General features: G+C 40.4%; 2 protein-coding genes across 2 annotated transcripts; both read left to right on the top strand.

Annotated features, from left to right (window-relative positions):
* Positions 1 to 12,922: 12,922 nt before the first annotated feature.
* LOC133923643 (transcription factor MYB41-like) lies at positions 12,923 to 14,311 on the top strand. Its single transcript, XM_062368925.1, has 2 exons — positions 12,923 to 13,243; positions 13,409 to 14,311. Exons 1-2 carry the CDS (start codon positions 12,972 to 12,974, stop codon positions 14,094 to 14,096), a joined length of 960 nt encoding a protein of 319 aa, XP_062224909.1. The 5' UTR covers positions 12,923 to 12,971; the 3' UTR covers positions 14,097 to 14,311.
* A 4,254-nt stretch (positions 14,312 to 18,565) lies between these two features.
* LOC133925600 (protein TORMOZ EMBRYO DEFECTIVE-like) lies at positions 18,566 to 22,314 on the top strand. Its single transcript, XM_062371473.1, has 12 exons — positions 18,566 to 18,786; positions 19,311 to 19,442; positions 19,523 to 19,808; positions 19,892 to 20,026; positions 20,175 to 20,293; positions 20,379 to 20,535; positions 20,637 to 20,883; positions 20,968 to 21,044; positions 21,135 to 21,254; positions 21,512 to 21,642; positions 21,722 to 21,896; positions 21,979 to 22,314. The coding sequence occupies exons 1-12, from the start codon at positions 18,566 to 18,568 to the stop codon at positions 22,312 to 22,314; spliced, it is 2,136 nt and encodes a 711-aa protein (XP_062227457.1).
* The last annotated feature ends 411 nt before the right edge of the window (positions 22,315 to 22,725 follow it).

The following is a 22,725-nucleotide window of genomic DNA, read 5'->3' as shown; positions in this document are numbered from 1 at the left end:
TTTTTTTAATTTAGGCTTGCAATACTTTGACCACTTCAATATGTGATAAAAAAACAGAGAAAATATTTGATAAAAAAATATATCTGTTCACCTGCTCTTAAAGTAGTTATATAAGCAACTTTATGAAAAATCTAAATAAATTAAAATGGATCCGTGAGCAATTTAAGAAACATGTTACGACAATTCAGATCGGATGTTCAACAAACTTTGTGAACAAATTACAATAATTCAAAGATAATATCAGATCTAGCTGCTATATATTTTAAAAAAAAATAAGAAAAAATTTGTTACAAGCAAATTTCTAAAAAACAAATTAGTTTAAACTCGCAAGTAATTTTATATACTTTCAGAGTAACATAGGTGGGTATTACATAAGACTAAAATATGCATGTATAATTTTTAGATTTTTACCAATACAAATTTATCCTCTGCTATTTTATTTCCTTTGCTTTAAGATTCGTGGTATTTTCTAAAAGACAACCACCGGAGCACATCTTATTAGTTTTTGGTTAGATGAACTTTTTTATAGAATATGCAGGAGGACAAGTACATTTATATTAAAAAGAAAATTATGATCGATGATCAGTACAACACTAATAGTAGATGATGGCCGAATCTAACTTACATAGCTTCACTGCTACAGAAATACTCATTACAGACAATGGATCACAAACGGTTTTCTGGAAACCATTACTAAGAGAGACATCACAAACGGTTTTTAACAAGAAATGTCTATGGTAGAATAATCCATATAAAATCCACATACGACTAAGTCGTATGTGGCCGTGTTGGAGATGGATTCAATGTCCACCCATCTAAAAGCTTACAAACAGTTTTATATTAAAACCCGTCTGTGACATGCCACATATGGTTTTTTAAAATAAGTTTTTGTGATATCTGTGGAAGTTAAAGATGGTTTTATTTTGAAAACCGTCTATGATATGAATGTGCCATATCATCAATCCATACGCCTATCTCTCCACCAATCAGCTACAAATGTATGGATCTGTGCTTTCTCCACTTGAGTGTTGATTTAGTTAGTGGCCCTTCCTTTCTCCTCTCCTCTATCATTTCATCTCCTTTCTCATTCCTAGCAAATATAAAAAAGGAGAGGATGGGGTGGCGAGCATAATGAAGGCATAGCCACGGCGGACGCGATCGAGGAGGAAGGAGGCTGCACCAGCAATGGGATGTCGTGCTCCGCACACCGCGCGCCCGCAGCCGTTCATGCGCGAGCTGGAGCTCGCGCTCCTCCTCTGCCATCAGCGCAAGCAGCTCTGACACCATGAGGTACAACGAGCTAGAGTCTGACAGGATTAGCATGTAGTGCGAGTTCCATGGCAAGTAGAACGATGAGTGCTTCTTCTGCCACCACAGTAGGTCGCTCGTCTTTCTCCGTTTCTATGGTATTATTTGGCTTTTCACTTTCTTCTCTTGTAGCACTGGCATCCACCACTTGTTCGACGCAATACCTTCTAGGTGCAAGGACAAAAAGCTCAAGAGAAGCGTTGTTGAGAGCGGCGAGGTATATATCCGGGGCCTAGAGTTGCTGAGAGTGCCTCTAGTGCGCGCACGTCTGCGAGGAGATGCTGCTCGTGTTGCGCATCGCCGTGCTCTGCACCGCGCGTGAGCGCCGCTGGACAATGCGTCCATGCACGACGTCATCACCATGCTCGGCGAGGCCAAGTCGCGACATGAGAGCGGAAAGTGGGCACAACTAGATTGTTAGCTCCCAAAACACTATATGAGATTATATGTTGAGCTATGCTTATTTGATTTGTTTGTTCTAGTGTTTGATTCGGTATATTAGAATGGAATGAAAGAAAAATGAATAAAACTAGCTATAAATGGTATTTGATTTTTTGCTCTTTTACATAGATTATAGACAGGTTTTAATAAAAACTATCTATGATAGGGCCTAATCACATATGTTTTCTAATAAAAACCGTTTATGATTGAGCTAACCACATACATTTGTGGTTTTTAATAAAATCGTTTATATCCTCTCCCGTTACAGACGGATTTTTATCCATATGTATTATCAAAGATATGATAATTTTTTTTATAGATAGTTCGAAAATTATCTGTAAATAGAGTTTAAAATTATATGTAACAAGTTTTTATGTAGTACTGCTTGATTATACAGGAAGGATAACGACCAGAAACACACACGTTACGAGCTGTTGCCTACTCTTGCGCGCAAACTACCAAGGTGCTATGCGCCTGCGGCAATCCATAGGTCGATCTCCTGCGTGATGGATTCCACGAGTTGGGTTGGTCAGCTCAGCCTACTCTCTCGTACACGCACATCGCAATCCCCATTGGGCTGCCTGGCTTCCCATCCCGCGGAGGCGGAGGCGGAGCGCGCGCGGTGCAGCTGCCGCCTTCCCGCGCGATCGGAACTCAGAAGCGAGCAGCGCGTCGCCCGCCCCCCTTGCGCAGCTGCCGTTGCACGCTCGGTCGGCGCGAGCCGAGCGGGAGCGGTCATGCCGGGCCCGGCTGGCGCCGTGGTGGCCGCGCAAAACGCTGCCTTTCTGAAAGGGAAAGCAGCGGCCAGCCGGTGGTTCTCCACGGGAATTGGTATCGTACGGCGTGTGCGTTAACATGTTCAGCATGCAACCATCAGTAACTGAGGCAAAATAGCTGCTCAAGCGAACTCGGCGCCGCGTATTTGTGATCTGGACAACGTCGGTCAAGCTTACGAGTTACGACTGTCCTTATCAGCTGCAAACCTAAATTTTTTCATCGCAGTTTTCTTTGGATATTCACTGATTCTTCACCAAATTACCCAATCATTTCCTGAAACCATAAGCCCAACCAGCACGCGGGATTGATTACTGTTTGTGCAAAAAGAAAACAATGCCTGAATGTTAAATTAGTCCTCTTGATAAATTTTGCTCGGAGCTTTTCAAGAATTTGCTTGAGGAGTCTTCTGCTCCTTGACATACTTTGCAAATCCTTCAGCAGCTGCAGCCAGAGGTGCAGTACTAACAGCTTCAAGCTCAGGGGCCCATCATCGAATTCATACTCAACAGTTAATCTTATTACCGAAGAAACGAGTCCCTTCCCAATGATCTCGAACCGGATCATGTACGAATGGAACCCGACCTTCAGAATGTCGCCATCGATTGCTACAGCCTCCTTGATGTAATTTTCATTATCGACTTTGACAAATTTCTCTGTGTTACAAATTCCTAGCAGGTGGCAAACAAATACATGTTAGCATATATATCCATCAGCATCAATAGTCAAGGGTGGTTTCAACTTTCAAGAAGACAAGAATCACACCTGGAGGAAATGTCAGCCGCAAGATGGTGCCAACACCTCCATCGCCAGTGACAACCTCGAGCTCATGGATTTTGCTTCCCTTCATTGCTCTGCCCTCCGTTGTTACTTCTGAATTCACGGTTGTTGCCTGCCTGTCAGCTTGTGAATACTGTTAGAAATAAAGCACGACAGGATCAAATACGAGACACGATTTTTACGTGAAAAACCCTTTCGGGAAAAAACCACGGGTGCCAATCGGCGATCTTCACTATATCAGGGATGTGTATAATGCAGGGGATTACAATGAGCGTCTTAGCTCTCCTTGCAGCTTACAAGATATATTTATAGGGGTGGATACATACGACTCTAGTCTAATACGGACTGTTCCGGAATATGGGCCGAAGGCGTCCCTTGTCTGGCCCAACAAGAATTCGGATCACAATCCAACAAACTCCACCTTGAGACGAATTCCATCTTGTAGCAAATAAAGAATCATCAATAAACTCCCTTCAATAATAAATATCACCAACGCCAAAAATCTCTAGAACTCAAACTGTAACACCAACTAAACTTGAGCATAGCTCAAATTTAGTAGCAGGAACTGGCTTTGTCATCATATCAGCAGGATTATCATGAGTGCTTATCTTACATATTTTAATATCACCTTGAGCAATGACATCTCGAATATAATGATACCTCACATCAATGTGCTTTGTTCTTTCATGAAACATCTGATCCTTTGTAAGGCAAATAGCACTCTGACTATCACAGAATATATTAATGCAAGAATTATCTCCACAAAGCTCAGTGTACAAACCTCTTAGCCAAACAGCTTCTTTGCATGCTTCAGAAATAGCCATATATTCAGCTTCAGTAGTTGATAAAGCAACAGTAGCCTGCAAACATGCTTTCCAACTAACAGCACAACCACCAACGGTGAAAACATAACCTGTGAGAGATCTCCTCTTATCCAAATCACCAGCATAATCTGAGTCAACATAACCAACAAGTCCATCTCCAGATTTTCCAAACTGCAAATAAGCATTAGAACTACCACGTAGATATCTGAAAATTCACTGAACAGCTTTCCAATGCTCTTTGCCAGGATTAGCCATGAATCTACTAACAACACTCAGTGCATGAGATAAATCAGGACGAGAGCAGACCATGACATACATAAGTGAACCAACTGCACTAGAATATGGAACTCTAGACATGTACTCAATATCATACTCTGACTCAGGACATAAAGCTGAAGATAATTTGAAATGAGTAGCTAATGGAGTACTCACTGGTTTTGCATCATGCATATTAAAACGACGAAGGACCTTCTCAATATAACCTTGCTGACTAAGATATAACTTGCCAGCTTTCCTGTCTCTAATGATCTCCATGCCAAGAATTTTCTTTGCTGCACCTAAATCCTTCATCTCAAATTCATTACTCAACTGTGATTTCAATTTGGCTATTTCTGATTTATCCTTTGCAGCAATCAACATATCATCGACATAGAGAAGCAAATAAATAGCTGAACTATTAACAGTCTTCAAATAGACACAGCTATCATAATTAGAACGCTTAAAATCATTAGAGAGCATAAATGAGTCAAACCTCTTGTACCACTGTCTAGGAGACTGCTTCAAACCATAAAGAGATTTCTTTAATTTACAGACAAAGTCTTCTTTTTCAGGAATAACAAAACCTTCAGGTTAATCCATATAAATATCTTCATTTAACTCCCCATGTAAGAATGCAGTTTTAACATCTAATTGCTCAAGTTCATAATCACGCATAGCAACAATACTGAGTAAAGTGCGAATAGAACTATGCTTCACAACAGGGGAGAAGACGTCATTATAATCAATACCTGGAATCTGGCTATAGCCTTTAGCAACCAATCTTGTTTTATACCTTGCTGCTTCATTAGGAGAAATACCCTCCTTTCTTTTGAAAATCCATTTGCAACGAACAGGCTTCTTCTCTTTTGGCAATTTGACTAAATCCTAAGTACCATTCTTTTCAAGTGACTCCATCTCATCTTGCATTGCAGTCATCCAATTATTGCAATCAGCAGAAGTAATAGCCTCATTGTAATTAGAAGGTTCTGCATTACCTTCAACTTCTTCTGCACAACTCAGAGCATAAGCAGCAATATTACACTCCTCAATTAACCTCTTAGGTGGATTAATTTGCCTTCTAGGCCTATCAACTGCAATAGAATGTTGTGTAGGCTGCACAATGGATGAAGGAGGTGGAGCACTAGATGCATCATGATGAATAAATAAATTTTCAGCAATAGGTGTATCTTGGACAACGGTATCTGGTGTACTTTCTGCATTAATAAAATGCTCCACCTGCACGTTAGAACTCTGCTGACTCTGAACAGGAGCATTTGGCAACATAGCAGATTCATTAAAGACAATATTCCTGCTAATCACCACCTTTTGTGTTGCAGGATTCCACAATTTATAACCTTTAACACCAGATTTATAACCCACAAAGATGCATTTAACAGCTCTAGGCTCCAATTTACCATTATCAACATGAACATAAGCAAGACAACCAAAAACTCTCAATTCTGAATAATTAGCTGGAGAACCAGACCATACCTCAATTGGAGTTTTCTTATCAATAGCAATGTTGGGTGATCGATTAATAAGATAGCAAGCAGTGGAAGCGGCTTCAGCCCAAAAACGTCTATGCATACCTGCATTAGACAACATGCAACGGGCCCTCGAGATGATAGTTCTGTTCATACGCTCAGCTACACCGTTTTGTTGTGGAGTACCAGGAACAGTGTAGTGTCTCACAATACCTTCAGACTTACAATATGAATCAAACTCATCAGAACAGAATTCCATCCCATTATCAGTGCGAAGCTTCTTTACCTTCTTTTCAGTTTGCCTTTCAACCATAACCTTCCACTCTTTAAATGCTTTAAATGCTTCTGATTTATGCTTCAAGAAATAAGGCCAAACTCTTCTCGAGTAATCATCAATAATAGTTAACATATAACGAGAACCACCTAGTGAAGACCTACGAGATGGTCCCCATAAATCAGAATGCACATAATCAAGAATACCTTCTGTTGTATGAACTGAAGTGTTGAATTTCACCCTCTTATGTTTGCCAAAAATACAATACTCACAAAATTTCAGCTTGCCAATACTATGTCCATCAAGAAGACCTCTCTTGCTCAATTCTGCCAAACCAAGTTCACTCATATGCCCAAGACGCATATGCCAAAGATTAGTAGCATCAGAATCTGATAATGAATGTGAACTTACAGCGGCATCACCTGTGATTGTAGTGCCTCGGAGATGATATAAATTGGCAGATTTCAAATCACCTTTCATTACAATAAGAGAACCTTTTTTCACCTTCAAAATACCATCTCCACCTGACCAATCATACCCTTTATTATCAAGAGTACTTAAAGAAACAAGGTTCCTTTTCATACCTGGAACATGCCTCACATCTGTCAAGGTTTTAACAATGCCATCATGCATCTTTATTATAATTGATCCAATTCCAACAATTGGACATGGGTTGTCATCACCCATCCTAACAGAACCAGCATTTTGAACAGAATTATAAGTGGTGAACCAATCTCTATGTATGCATATATGAAAAGACGCAGCAGAGTCAATAATCCATTCATCACCACTACTAGCACATCCAGCAAAAGCAACGAGAGTCTCTCCATCAGAACTATTATCGGAAGCAGCAACAGATGCTTTACCTTCTTCATTAGATTTACCTTTTCTCTTTTCTTTATTCTTCAACTTGTAACATTCAGATATGTCAAGATTATTTTTCTTGCAATACCTGCAGAATTTTTCTTTTCCTCTGGACTTTGAACGACCCCTGTAACCGTTCGAACTTTTATCTCTTTGGCTATTATGCGAATTCTTCTCCTTTGTCCTGCCACGCACAATTAAACCTTCTCCATTGGAAGTAGAGCCATCAGTAGACACCATCTGTTTCATCTTTTCCTTGGCATGCGAGGCCTCATAAACTTCTTTCAAAGTTAGTGTATCATGACTGTATAATATGGTATCTCTGAAGTTTGCAAAAGAAGTAGGTAATGAGCACAAAAGAATAAGACTCAAATCTTCATCATCATATTTTACCTCCATAGACTATAGGTCAGCAACGATCTACTTAAAGACCGAAAGATGATTCAACACAGAACCACCCTCCTGTAATTTGTGCGTGAACAACTTCATCTTCAGATGCATTTTACTGGTCAGATCCTTAGACATGCAGATCGATTCCAGCTTTAGCCATAAAGCTGCAGCGGTTTTCTCCTGCAAAACCTCCTGCAAAATATTGTTTGATAAATGAAGATGAATTTGTGACAAAGCCTTACGATCCTTTCTCTTTTCTTCATCGGACCCAGACTTTTGATCTTTGTTTCCAAAATTATCAAGCGCATCATCCAGATCAGTGTGCGCAAGAATAGCTCGCATCTTTACTTGCCATAGAAAAAATCTTGTATCATGATCTAGCAGCGGAATATCATATTTCATAGAAGCCATGGTGAAGAATAATCAGCACAAAATAATCTGCAGCGCTTCTGGTACAGCCTGTGTGTAGCAAGCAATAAACTGAACAAGTCCTGGTACGCTTCGTGTACACTTAGCAATGAAGCCAAAACCAATCTCGTAGAAATTCTGGTGTGCACGAAGCAGGAACCAATTGGAAAGAGAATCTCCTTGGGAATTGATGTGTAGTTTTGCTTTTCTTCTCCACAGGCAACGGGACACGCACCTTTTTCTTCACGTGAGAGAGCACAGGATCAGCTTCCTTCTCTCCACGTGAGAGAGCGTGGGCCCTGGCTGATGATGATCTGGTTTTGTGACAGATCTGTGGCACGCTGCACGAAGTACGGCGTAGCTCCCAAAGCTTGAGTGCAGAAAATCCGGTGATATGCAGTAGGGGAGGGGGAGACCGGTCTAGACGAAGTCGTATGGCGCGATAGAGACCGGCAACGGCTGGATCCTGGCGGTTCACGAACGAGCGCACGCAACGGAGCCGCAGAAGAACCGAGCGAGGAGTGCGGCGTGAAATCTGCAGGACCTGGTGGTGCGCTACGACGACAGATCTCGACGCAGCGACGAAGAGCGGCGGATTCAGCGAGACGAAGGCGATGTAGATCGGACCGAGACGATGAACCCGAAGGAGACGAAAACAGATCTATTTTTCTTGTGCTCGTGTGTTTTTTGATCCGGCTCTGGTACCACTTGTTAGAAATAAAGCACGACAGGATCAAATACGAGACACGATTTTTACGTGGAAAACCCTTTCGGAAAAAAACCACGGGCGCCAATCGGCGATCTTCACTATATCAGGGATGTGTATAATGCAGGGAATTACAATGAGCGTCTTAACTCTCCTACAGCTTACAAGATATATTTATAGGAGGTGAACACATACGACTCTAGTCTAATACGGACTGTTCCGGAATATAGACCGAAGACGTCCCTTGTCTGACCCAACAAGAATTCGGATCACAATCCAACAAATACCATCAAGCTGTTGTCAAGTGTGTGTGTATATACGGGTATGTAAAGTACGAATACTAACATAATGATCTTCTTTTTTGGAATCTTGAAGATTGAGATGCTATGGGAAGAATGAGGTGGTATTTTGGCTGGACTCTTCGAAGCATCTGGGCATTGATTTTTTCGAACACTAGATACTCCATTTTCATTAAGAGTTTAACGGAACCATATTGTACTTAGTTTTTGCATCACTAGAAGTAAGACAGATGGAGGAATAAGGATAACCAGTTTAGAACCAGAAAACACAAACAATAGGGACCAAGTATCAGATTCTAACCAATTGACAGATAAAAGACCGAGCACTAACACGAGTTAACGATAAAACTATATAAATGTTCACAGAACAACAAGCATTAAGCCTCCATCAAGGTATCTTCAGCTTTGATGGATCTTTATCCCTCTTAGGATCTTGCTCTTCATCATTGTCCTCTTCGCCGGGAGGAAGACACAGAAGGCCACCGGAGCCAGCCGGGGAGGTTGATATTGCATCATCACCGAGACATCGACTCCTTTCTCATATCTTTGAGATAATCTACCTAAAAAGTTAACAAAGAACAAACATGCACAATGATCTCATTAGGGTGCCGAATTAACTTCTTATCAAAGTAAGCTTAATTGCTCAACATATCTATTACTTAAAAAATATATAGTGATCGTTCCTCAACCAATCCGTATTCTGCCTCCGCCACCCACTAATTTGCATGGGCCACGAATCCTTCAGCCGCTCGGCCCAACTGCCTCCACCTGGCTAATGCCACCGTGCCTGGACCTTGGCTCCAGGACAACCCACGCCTACGCTTGGCTCCACACACGGTCCATCTGGTCTTCCCTCTGGACCACCTGCGCAACGCACCTGCCAGACCGGTCCACTTGTTGTGTGCCAGGCTGCTCCCAAGCCCACACAAACATGCTGCTGTAGCCCACCGTGCTCCTGTGCTGCATCATCATACGAGGGAGCCATGCATGCAACAACCACTATCTACTTTACTTCTACTACTACTTAACAATCAATTATAACATCTTATGAAAAATTTCGGCTTCTGTTGCAGCGCACGGACAATTAACTAGTGACAGATAAACCATAGAGTAAAAACACTTATCAGCTTTAACATAATATGTAATCCAATTATAGTATTACTGAATAGAGTTTGGAATGGTATTAGCCCCAATCCAAATGGCCACAAAACTCCACACAGCTTTAGCAACATGGCACAGAAAGAAGAGGTGCCTACAAGTTTCAGGCTGTGTACAAAAATAACAAGTACCATAACCATTCCATCACTTCTTAATCATATTATCCTTGGTAAAGATAGAGTTCTGTTCCAGAAGCCAAATGAAAATCTTAAAAGTTTCAGGAATTTTTTATTTCTAGATGTGTTTATATGATTGATTGGGAGACTCTCTCATCAACAAATAATACATAGATTTGACAGAGTGTTTGCCTTTAGATTCATTCAGATGAATTTGGGATGTACAGATTTTGATTCTTTCCCATTGATTCTGTAACTCAACAGACATCCATCTTCTAAACAAAATATTCCACTGGCTCTCGAGAACTTCAAGAACAGATTGAGATGCAATGATTGTCAGAAGAAAAGGAGTGGTTAGCAGGCCTAAACTATGTAGGCCCTCATACTAACTTCGATTCCAACTCACTCAGGGATAATGTTTTCAATGCATGAAAAGCATTGCATTGACAACAGGATTGATAGCATACAAACTTTTTTGATCGAGAATATCACCAATATAATCATTATTATATTCTTCTTAACGAAAGGTTCAGCTCCTGCAATTTTCTAAAAACAAAACCACCATGCAGTTTTCTCATATTTTGAGAACATACACCCAGTAGAGGTTTGCACACTATTGCACTTCCATAAAGTCTTACAAAAAACATAGATGTAGACATGTTGAAACATATGCATTTGCAAAGAAAAAAAATGCATAAGTATACGATTATATGTTCAATATAAACGGACAACCTTAACTTACAGTGGTGTATAATTTTTTCCCAATTTTTTACAGTATACAAAGGCCATTATTTTTCATGATTTCTTACATGTACTCACGTTTACTACATATTGAAATTTTCGAGTTTTTTTTTTGGTGTAGACGACAAGTGTACAATGTCAACTAAACCCAAGTTCATTTTGCATTCCCTTTTTTTTTCTTTGATTTAGTTTGTGGATGCCAATTCCTCGTCTTTTTCTTTGATTTAGTTTTAAACTTTCTCTGCTTTTGTCGTTAATCCTAGCTCGAGCTGTGGTTCTGTAATGACGGCTATTTTTTTTGCTACTCTCTATATCTTTTATGTTCCTAGAATAACCTTAACTTTTTTAACCAAAACTGTACATGCATGGTTCCGTTATGAAAATAATGGAATGTGGGGTTTCCTCTTGTTAAAAAAAGAGAGTGAATTTACAAAACTACAAGTATTGTGTTATTTGTAACACAAAACTACAAGTATTGTGCATCAATTTCACACAAAATCCAATTTTAATTGAATTCATTTAAAAAATGGTATTATGTTTCTCCAACAATCCTAGAATATTTTTTACATGTTCCATAATCCACGTGAAACCCATTTTAATTAGATTCACTCAAAAAATATGTGTAGAATTTAAACTAAAATTCTCTAAAAATGCTACTTTTATAACTACTAACAATTGTTAGTGCCTTCAATAAAATCCTAAAAATCTGGGAAAATTCAATAATATTATTCTTATATGATGGACTAATTTCTCAAATTATTTCCAGTCCTTGTTTATATGGTAAAAAGTAAGTTCCTTTTAAATATATAAATGGTGCATATAAGTGAAGCATTACAAAGGAAATCACTCTTCACCATATAACATAGGGATGTAAATAGTTTTAGAAATTAGTAAATCATATAATAAGAATATTAGTAATTTTTTTCCAAATTTTTGGGATTTTATTTGAGACCCTAACAATTGTTAGGAGTTATAAAAGTAGTATTTTTAGAGAATTTTAGTTTAAATTATACACATAATTTTTAGGTGAATCCAATTAAAATAGGTTGAAAATTAATTATGGAATAAGTAAAAAAAACTCTAGGATTTTTGGAGAAATATAATATCATTTTTTGAGTGAATCCAATTAAAATTGAGTTTTGTGTGAAATTGGTGCATAATATTTGTAATTTTGTGTTACTAGTCATAATACTTATAATTTTGTGTTACAAATAACATAATACTTATATTTTTGCGCAATTTACTAAAAAATTTTGTCTCGAGAGACCAAAGCAGCGACGTAATTTGAATAGCCTATTTGTATTTGCAGCCATGCTTGCAATCCAACAGTCTTGTGCAGTGGCATCACCGGATGGACGTTGCGAAGGTTCGTCGTATCTGGGGCTGCCTAGCTGTGCCATGCATGCACATTTGCAGTTGGGTACATGCCAATCGTGCTATCCTCCTCCCCATATTGCTTCTTCGTGCATTATCTGAGGCTTGGAGCTTTGATAGCTTATGGAAACGAAAAGCTACGCAAAACAAATTTGTTTTATATCTTATATATACTAGTGCCTTTATATTCAAAATAGTAGTTTTCCACAACTGATTAAGAAAAGTTTGTGTCTTTGACAGAAAAATTAGGAGATATATCGTCTCAGACTTGTCTAACAACTTTCAATGTCTCAGGATAGCTAGCTAGCTTGCTCCTGATTATAGGGGTCGATATTTTGGAAGAAATTAGACCAAGAAGAGTTGAACTTTCAGGCCTTCAAATACATGCATTATACGTAGACCTCCTATTAAAGAATGTTTTATTTCACTATAGGCCAGCCACTAGAGCAGCTAGTTGCCTGCCTTGCGACATGTCCAGGCCAAATGTGAACCGCAGGCAGCATGCAGGAATATATCAGACCTTACGTGGAGAGATTTCTCGCGCAACTGCTCTCTTTGACTTCTTAGATTCACAGACGAAGCAACAACGACGGCTACAAAAAAAAAAACATTTGTTTCCCACAAGAACTCTCGTGCTGCCATGCACGAAACCATCGCAAGACCTCCCTTATAAAACCAGCCCAAGGGCCGCATACCTTCTGCCAACATCCCGGCAATCCCAGCCAGACCTGCATCAGAGCGGTCCTAGTGTTTATATCGGTCGGTCGGGACGATGGGGAGGTCTCCGTGCTGCTGCCACGACGCCGGCGTGAAGAAAGGCCCGTGGACGGAGGACGAGGACCGGACGCTGGTGGAGCACATCCAGAAGCACGGCGGGCACGTCAGCAGCTGGCGCAACCTGCCCAAGGCCGCCGGGCTGAACCGCTGCGGGAAGAGCTGCCGCCTCCGGTGGACCAACTACCTCCGCCCCGACATCAAGCGCGGCAACTTCACCGACGAGGAGGAGCGCCTCATCATCTGCCTCCACGCCTCCCTCGGCAACAAGTAGGACCGATCAACTTGTCTCCATCACCCATCAGTCACCACATGGCATGCATGCATAGCCGCCACTTGGATTTGCAGCAGTTGGCGCACGTAAATCTCCCCAAGATACGACGAGTGTTAGAGTAACACGCACACTAACACGACGTGCCAATTGTCCTGTGTTAGGTGGTCGACGATTGCGACGCACCTGGAGGGCCGGACGGACAACGAGATCAAGAACTACTGGAACACGCACATCCGGAAGAAGCTGCTGCGCATGGGCGTCGACCCCGTCACGCACCAGCGGTTGCCCCCCGACGACATCCTCAACGGCGCCCTCGTTTCCCCCGGCCTCTCTGAGGCGTTCCTCTGTGCGGCGGCAAGCCTCGGGGACCTGGACACTGCTCTGAGGCAGGCGCAAGTGCTGCAAATGTTGCTGGAGGCCATCAGCTCTAACAATGGAAGCGCTGGTGTTCTCATGGCCAACTGCAACTTAGCTGCAGGAAATGCAATGCTTAACGCAAGTAGCATTGCTCCAAACTTCCAGGACCAGATGAACCTCTTGTCTCACGCGAACTACCTGCCAGCTGGTTATCTCGGTGATACCACAAATTTTGCAGGGCAAGACATGGTGCAGCACCTGAGAGCTTCGTCTCCAGTGCTCTGCAGCTCCAATGCAGAGCCGACTGGTCAGTACTGTAACACTGCTGCTACATTGGTACGCCCAGTTTGTCCACAGGAAGTGGCAGCTGCAGTTGACCAGCCGGGGCATAGTTTTGCCGACTTGTTGGAGCCCATGGAGATGCCGAGTCTATGCTCTCTGGAGAACGATCCTTTCTGGAACGACATGCTAGACAGCAGCTTCCGTCTATGAATTTCTCATGCGTGAAATGGATGTGTTGGCGGTGTCGTACACTTGCACAAAATTTTAAACATGTAAAATTAATTAGCTTCACACTCGCAAAAAATAGTTTCATGTTATTATTAGATCTATCAATGATCAGAAACATAGCATGCATACTTCAGAGCTCATACATCAGTCATCTGTTTGTAGTGAACTCTGACTCTTGTAATAGATTCGGCTTTGACCAGTGAAGTTGAGGTTTTTCAGTTCAATCACTTGATGGACCCTGAATATCCCATTGCAGTTAACATGTCACCAAGTACGGCTGTGCATCACCATTCAGCATGTGAGCAGTGAGATGGGACTGTATGACTGCACAATTAGATGGTTGAGACTAGAGACACGCATGATCAATATTTGAGTCTATTGTTCCTTCTTGCAAATTCACTACAATATTAACGAATTTTCCCGACAGTTTTTATTTGCAAGTGGCCGACGGTTTGTAATATTTTAAACATGTTAAATTAATTGGCTTCATAATATTATTTGATCTATCAATGATCAGAAACATAGCATACTTCAGAGCTCATACACCAGTGATCTGTTTGTAGTGAACTCTCATTCTTGTAATGGATTATTCGGGTTTTTCTAGTGAAGTTGCGGTTTTTTCAGTTCTCTGGTTCCTTTCTTGCAAAGTGCTTAAGTAAACTATTTGCAGTCTACTGTTGCTGAAGGGATCGAGCAGCTATAGTGCTTTCATTCATACCAAATCAGGATGTACATCATAAAAGGCGAAGTCATATTTGTTGTAATTGAAATAAATTGTTACCCACAAGATGAAAATAAACCAATATACATGCATTTTTTAATTGATAAATCGCTAAACACAATGTCTAGTTAGCAAGTTGGTTAAAAAAAGAATTCCAGTTAGTAAGGACGACTATTATCATTTGGTTAGTGAGAAGAGATAGATATGACATGAGATAATGAAGTCTTAGCAACAAGACTGTTAATAGTTGTACTATTTACACATCTTCTAATGATCCATCTATTGAAGAAAAAACCGATCTTATATGAAGTAACGATCTTGAGTGTGTTATGAATCAATATCATTAAACTATTTTATATGGGCGAGGTGCGTAAACACCTGGCACTAACTAAAGTAACCATATATTAAATTTCAACTCATATATGAACATACAAATTAACAAAAATCATGAGATGAAAGCTCACGTCATTCAGATATATGCAACATTCGATATGATTACCGCAGAGTTCATTTCAGTTGCACACCGCAAAAACATGCAAAAAGCAAATTGTATTCCAAAAATGCTAAAATAAGGTCCAGCAGGAAATGCTAGTAGTTGTTGAAAACCTCATATCACTGGTGATGATATTTTGCTACGTTATCCTGTTTGTCACAGATATCTTTTTGGGGAAACGTTCACATAAATATTGGATTAGTTGGAGTAGGAAGTTGCTTTGTGGTGGCATGGCGAAGACGAATCGAGGGCGACGGCTTTTTAGAAATGTTAGTCTCCACGCATACTGCAGTAAACACAGCTTATGATTTATCTTCCGATTGCGAACATATAACGGCATCGATTAGAACTTGAGACCTGTGCACAATGCCATGACCTCACCCATGACTTGGTGACCTGATCCCCACATCAGAAACAACGGGGTCATAATTAGTTAGTGGTTAGGTCAGTAAAAGGCTTGCCCGATGTTTGAAGCCACTGACTGCCCAAAAGAACACGGAGGATGTGAGTGATCAGCTGATCATTTTGAGTCATTCTGACTTTAGACTTTCAGACCTTTCAGAAAGTCTTTGCTGCCGTTTCAGAGGATGATGATAGATACCATTATTTTATGCAGAAGATAAAACAAACTCGCTTGGCTTTTGCAATGCTGTCCGTTTGTTTCTCAGTTTTCCAGAGAGGAAATGGAGTTCAACTGTTAATTAACACTAGTGAAAAATGGACAAAGGTGATAGGCTATAACCGTTATGGTTAACAGGTCCCGCATCCGTCATCCCAAACACGTCACTGATGATATGTAATAAGTGACGGGTAAGAACTCGTCAGCAATAAAGTTATTGGTGACGTGTCAAAACTTGATCCTTCACTTATTAAGGTCATTAGTGACGGGTCACAACTGTGACACATCACTTATGACTTATTTGTGACCCGTCACTTATGACTGATATACGGTTTTTGGGTTTTTTGGACGCGAAAAAAAGTCAAAAAAATATTTTTCACCTAAGCTAATCCAACTCAGGCTTATCACCACTCGCCACGTGTCTCTAACTATTTTTTAGGCTGTTTTTAGAATGTGCGTTCCATGGGAATCGAACTCGCGAAGGCTCCTTGCGCGCGTAGCTGCCTAACCACCTCAACCTCGCATGCGTCCTGAAGGGACTTAGATATAAGATCCTTTTAACTATTTTACCGAGGGTCACAAGTCATAAGTGACGGATCACAGTTATGACCCGTCAACAATGTTAATTTTATAATAGACATAAAAACCAGTTGACTTAGAGTACCTTCGGTTAAATGCCTATAACTTTTGCATACTGACTTCGATTTCGACGTTTTTTTGACTCTATAGACATCTACAGAAAAAGTTACATCCATTTCTCCTCCACTTTGTTGGGTTTGGCGAATTTTTCGAGGCCTAAAACGGCTTGGAAGATTGAGTTCTCGCCTCCGGAAATTTCTGCACCTTTTTTGAAACAAGCGTTTGTGTCCATAGCCGTTACCCCTTACATCAAACTTGAGCAGAAATATACAATAATTTATATTCTAGTGCTTCTGAAGTGAGAAAAAAAAAAGAGAAAAATAAAAAAAAATTGTAATGTTTGAATCATTTTCTGTATTTCTGAATAACGTCATTAGTGACGGATCATAATTTGACCCGTCACTTATGACAGGCCTATGAGACCCTTCGTCGATGAGTTAGTCATTGGTGATGGGTCAAAACTTGACCCGTCACTAATAACTGACCTACGATGACCTGTAAGTGATGAGTCGTCATTGGTGACGGGTCAAGTTTTCATACGTCACTAATGACTAGCATTAGTGATAGGTCACAACTAGACCCGTCACTTATGTAGTGTCTACTTTATCTGTTTTTTACATAGTATAAAGTTATTCACAGTTTCTCTAGTGTGGATGATGGATCAAAATTCACTAATTAAAGTTGTTCCAGTATAAAGCGAGTCATATTAATTAAGATATCTGCTCCTGCTGTTCTCACTAAAAAATGATCTCTGCTTCAAGTAACTCCGGTCAAGTAAATGAATTAGTGAATTTAAAGCAAATTCAGGTGAATGTGAAAATGGTGAGTGTTATTCTATACAAGTTAAGATATTCTTATCGATTAATCTAAGCAATAGACGCCTTGCAAAAAAAAGGTGAGAAAAAAAAGAGATCCAACCTAGGAGAAACTAAATTGTTTTTCATTAAGAAGAAATAATTAATCACCTAAATTCAGGTCATATTAAGATCTTTGCTCCTGCTGTTCTCACTCAAAAATGATCTCTGCTTCAAGTAACTCCGGTCAAGTAAATGAATAAGTGAACTTAAAGAAAATTCAGGTGAGTGTTGAAATGGTGAGTGCTATTCTATACAAGTTAAGATATTCTTCCATAAAAAAGTAAAGATATTCTTATTGATTAGTTTAAGCAATAGACACCTTGCAAAAAAAAGGTGAGAAAAAAAGAGATCCAACCTAGGACTAGGAGAAACTAGATGATTTTTCATTAAGAAGAAATAATCACATAAATTTAAGTTAAAAAATAATTTGAACCTAGTTGGTGGGAGTGTATATCCACACCTCACACCCAGCAATTGAGCTAGACTTAAGGTCTGTTTGTTTTCTTTTAGATTATGAGAATCCAACTCAATTTGTAGATCAAATCCGTGGAAGCTTATTCCTACCATATTACGAATTGTAGAATTTTATAGTATAATTTAACTTGTGGATTATGAGAATCAATTTTTTTATATTAGAATCGTGATTTTTATTTTTGAGGTTGGAATTCATAATCAGAATAAAAAAACAAATAAGGCCTTAGTTCCTATAAAGTAAGGTCAGAAGTACCGTTGAAGGAGTCATTTTTCTTCATTGTCCCCATGATGAATACTTCTGAATGCGTACGTAGTTAAGTACCATACATTTCGTGGAATACATGGTCTCACTAATGATGACATGACGGTGTCACTTCTCGACGAAACAAATCACTGATCTCAATCGTGAAAATCGACGCTGATGTGCTTACTCGCGAAGACCATCAACTGCTAAAATGCTTATGAACACGATCAGCGGGAGAAGATTCTTCTACGCGAAGCCAACCAATCAACACTAACCGATCGATACGTCAGTGCATATACAAGGGGAACCCGGCCGCATTTATATATATCCATCGATGGTGCTCGCCGCTGACGCCGGACGCAGCTGAAAAAACGCTGATACGTGACGCACCGCTCGCCGGCGAGATGTCAAGCCGCGTTTACCTAAGCCGACCGATCGACGCCGACGTCCAAACTAAACCACCACTGCCTCGGATAGGTGCGTTCATTTCAGTTGCCCAGGGAATGTTTAACAAATGCAGGCTGTCCCTGCTGCGCACGGCGAAGTCCCCGGCCGCGACGCGCCTTTTGAAATTTAACCTGCAGAATCTGACAACTGCTACCTGCCAAACGGAACGGCTGCGAAGGTTTCCAAGATAAGGCACGCGACGACCGATGCCGATGCTGATAGTCGGAGACGCCGGGCGTGATTTTCCTCGAAACAGGTGGATCGTCCGAAGCCGGCGTATCTCTCCGTCTGTCAGACTGTGCGCACGTCACGGCTTGAAATTTGGAGGCAGGAGAAGTTAGTCAGAAGAGGAGCGATATAGAACAGAACTGCCGGAGCAATTTCAGCTGTAGTTCTCAGTAAAAGATCGAACCTTTAACTTTTAAGTAGATCTACCAAGCAAAGTTTGAGCCTCGGTCGTCTAAGACGAAATGTAATGCCATGTTGAGCAGAGTTGTGAGGTCAGGTGCCTATGCTGATTGCTTAGCTTCTCCGTCGGAACCTTCGGCTGATTTCTCCGTCGTCAGTCCTCGCTCAGCGCGCAGCCGGGTCGTGCCGGGCGTCTGGGCCCGATGGATCTGCATGGGTCTCCTCTAGGCGGGCAGGCAGAACGCGGCCATGTTAATGGATAGAAAGAGCAAAGCCCATCGAATAGGTGGACAGAAGTGGCCCGCTCCACAGCGTGCAGAGTGAGCTCTCGGCTTGTTTGGGCATAGAACTGGCAAATATGAAAACAGATGGCTATTTTCTTACAGTTGGTGAACGTGGGCTCGTGCGCATCTGGTGCTTGGAAAGGTACATTAGTTTGCATTTACAACCTCTTTAGTTCTTTGCATATTTCTATGTGTATCAATGGCTTTTCTGGTCTTCCGCAGTTCTCTTTGCATATTCGAGCAGCAGTCATCCGATGTAACCGTTAACTCAGAGAACGAGGAATCCAGAAAGGGGTTTACATCTGCTATTATGTTGCCAAATGATCTAGGATTGTTACGTGCTACTGCTGATCAGCAATTTCTGTTCTATTGCCCCGCTAGAACTGATGAAGGGACCTTCCAACTGAACCTATATAGACGACTAGTAGGTTATAATGATGAGATTCTTGACTTGAAGTTTGTTGGGGAGGAGGAACAATATCTTGCTGTAGCTACTAACTTGGAGCAGGTGGGCTATTCAGAAATAATATCTGCACGGTTCTTGTTGACTCATGTATATGAAATTTCTCAAGCCATTACCTCCATATGCAGGTCCGTGTTTACGATGTTGCATTGATGTTATGTTCTTATGTGTTGGCTGGCCACACTGAAATTGTTGTTTGCCTTGACACTTGTGCTTCTGCTTCTGGGAAGACGCTTGTTGTAACTGGGAGCAAAGACAATACTGTAAGTTGTGATGTCCTGTCCTGAAGATGTTGCTGTTGACTTACCCTAATTTTTCTACATGTGTTCTCTTGTGATGATCCTTATTATGGCTGTGTGCTTTCTCGTTTTGCTTGTCCTATTAATGAGTGTAATCTTTTTTGTTTCACAGGTGAGGTTATGGGACACTGAAAGGAGAAGCTGTATTGGTATTGGTAAAGGCCATCTGGGAGCTGTTGGTTCTGTTGCCTTCTCAAAGAAATCAAAGAATTTTTTTATTAGTGGCAGCAGGTTTGCTATTCCGTTTCTCTGACCTTTTGTATGCCTAAAGTGATGCTGAAATTGTTATTCTAAAGTAAGACTATCTTTTTATTAGTGACCGAACCATCAAGATATGGAGCTGGGATGATACGCTTGGTGACGCTGGTGACGAAGTTTCTCTTAAAGCAAAGGCTGTCGTAGCTGCACATGATAAAGATATTAATTCTCTGGCTGTCTCACCTAATGATGGCCTTGTTTGCAGTGGTTCTGAAGTAAGATTGTAGCATGTTAGTTCTTTTTTTGAGGTCACAAAGCCTTTTATTTGGCTTACATCATTGGATTGTCATTATATATCATCACCTTCATTTTGTAGGACCGAACTGCTTGCATTTGGAAACTCCCTAACCTAGTGTCCTCTGTTGTCCTTAAGGGGCACAAAAGGGGCATCTGGTCAGTTGAGTTTTCTCCTATTGAGCAATGTGTCATAACATCATCTGGTGACAGAACGATCAAAATATGGGCCGTTGCTGATGGCTCATGCTTGAAGACATTTGAGGGTCATATATCAAGTGTTCTTCGAGCTTCTTTCCTTTCACATGGAACTCAATTTGTTTCATGCGGTAATAAGAAATAAGCTCTTCGTCTATGTTATTACCTTTGGGGGAAGTTTGTTGACTCTGTTCGTGTGATGTTCCTTAATTTAGGAAGTGATGGTCTAGTGAAGCTATGGACAATCAAAACAAATGAATGCATTGCTACTTATGATAAGCATGATGGGAAGGTATGATACCATTGATATGCATAATGGAAGAACTTTTTTATGTCTGAATGCTGTAGGGGACTCACGAACTCAATATTATTTGTTCCACAGGTTTGGGCATCGACTGTTGGCAAGAAAACTGAAATGCTTGCTACTGGTGGAACTGATTCTGTTCTTAACCTGTGGCATGATTGTACAATGGAAGATAAGCAGGGAGATTTCCGTAAAAAGGCAAGTGAAACCTTCTGTCATACTTTCAGCATATAGCTTTGTAAGCAAGATGCTTGCTTTTTTGTAATATTGCTGGAAGAAAAATAGTGAAATACCTGATCTTTAGTCCTTGCAAAGAGATGTGACCTTGAGTGAGTTGAACACTCCTATATCTACGAGTTTATCATATTCTTGATGTATTTGTCTTGATGGCCCTTGGGATCTATACAGGCATACTTCAGGCCTTCAGGTATTTATCCATACTCACTTTGTTGTAGGAGGAGGAAGTATTAAGAGGCCAGGAACTGGAAAATGCAGTGTCGGATTCTGATTATACAAGAGCAATACAACTTGCACTTGATCTTAGAAGACCACACAGGCTTCTAGATTTATTCTCACATCTTTGCAGGTACTAGTTCTTGATTGGGATTCAGACAGTCACGATACTTTTTTAAACAAACTTTTATATATATATCACTGGTGTGCAGGAGAGCTGATACGGAAGACCCAATAGAAAAAACCGTTCTTGGTCTTCCAAGGGATGTCCTTCGCCTGCTTCTTGAGTACATCCGTGGATGGAATACAAAGCCCAAGTTTTGTCATGTTGCACAGTTTGTGCTTTTTCGGGTATTGAGGAGTTTTCCTCCCACCGATATTCTGGAGGTAATGTTTATTCCCTTTTCCTAAGATGTGTTTAAGAGTGTGTCCATAGGCTTCATGAGATGCTTCATTTTCCCGCCTGCAGATAAAGGGCATCAGTGAGCTCCTTGAGGGCATTATTCCGTCTTCGCAGAGGCATTTCAGCAGAGTTGATAGACTAGTACGAAGCACATTTTTGTTGGACTATACATTGACCCGGATGTCCGTTGTGGATCCAGATATAGATGCCGTCACTACCAAAGATGATATTAATGATTCATCTGTGGAGAATGATGAAATTGCAGAGGCGAGGTCTGCTTCACCAGAACTAGAGAAGTCGAGCAAGAAAAGAAAATCTGGCAAATCAAGCAAAATGGGCAAGGAGAAGAAGGTGAAGATTGCTTCGAGTGGACAGAATAACGATGTTTCTGTTGAGGCTTGAATAGTTAAGAATATCGGGTTTTCTCATATTCGCGCGCGACTCCAATTTTGTAGCGGTTGTTGTAACTGCCGTCGCCCAACAACACAAATAATTCTTATTTAATTGAGTGAATTATACAAAATTATAAGTATTATGCTATTTGTAACATAAAACTACAAGTATTATAAATATAAATATAAAGTATTGTATTAATTTCACATAAAATCCTATTATAATTAGATTAACTTAAAAAGTAGTCTTATATTTCTCCAAAATCCTAATTTTTTAATAATTCATGTGCCATTTTAATTGGACTTATCTAAAAAGATTGTATAAAATTGAAATTAAAATTCTTCAAAAAAATTACTTTTATAACTCTTAATAATTATTAGGGTTTTAAATAAAATTCTAAAAATATTGTAAAATTTATTA

The sequence above is a fragment of the Phragmites australis genome, chromosome 7 (assembly GCF_958298935.1).
Source record: "Phragmites australis chromosome 7, lpPhrAust1.1, whole genome shotgun sequence".
NCBI classification, from domain to species: Eukaryota; Viridiplantae; Streptophyta; class Magnoliopsida; order Poales; family Poaceae; genus Phragmites; species Phragmites australis.
This window is presented reverse-complemented; position numbering and strand designations above follow the sequence as displayed.

What these genes read in the sequence shown, in the direction of transcription:
- LOC133923643 (XM_062368925.1), top strand. Translation starts at nt 12,972, where the DNA reads ATGGGGAGGTCTCCGTGCTGCTGCCACGACGCCGGCGTGAAGAAAGGC. An exon ending in CACGCCTCCCTCGGCAACAA is followed by an intron (nt 13,244 to 13,408) that starts GTAGGACCGATC and finishes GTCCTGTGTTAG; the next exon opens with GTGGTCGACGATTGCGACGC.
- LOC133925600 (XM_062371473.1), top strand. Translation starts at nt 18,566, where the DNA reads ATGTCAAGCCGCGTTTACCTAAGCCGACCGATCGACGCCGACGTCCAA. An exon ending in AACTCAATTTGTTTCATGCG is followed by an intron (nt 20,884 to 20,967) that starts GTAATAAGAAAT and finishes TCCTTAATTTAG; the next exon opens with GAAGTGATGGTCTAGTGAAG. An exon ending in CTCCCACCGATATTCTGGAG is followed by an intron (nt 21,897 to 21,978) that starts GTAATGTTTATT and finishes TCCCGCCTGCAG; the next exon opens with ATAAAGGGCATCAGTGAGCT.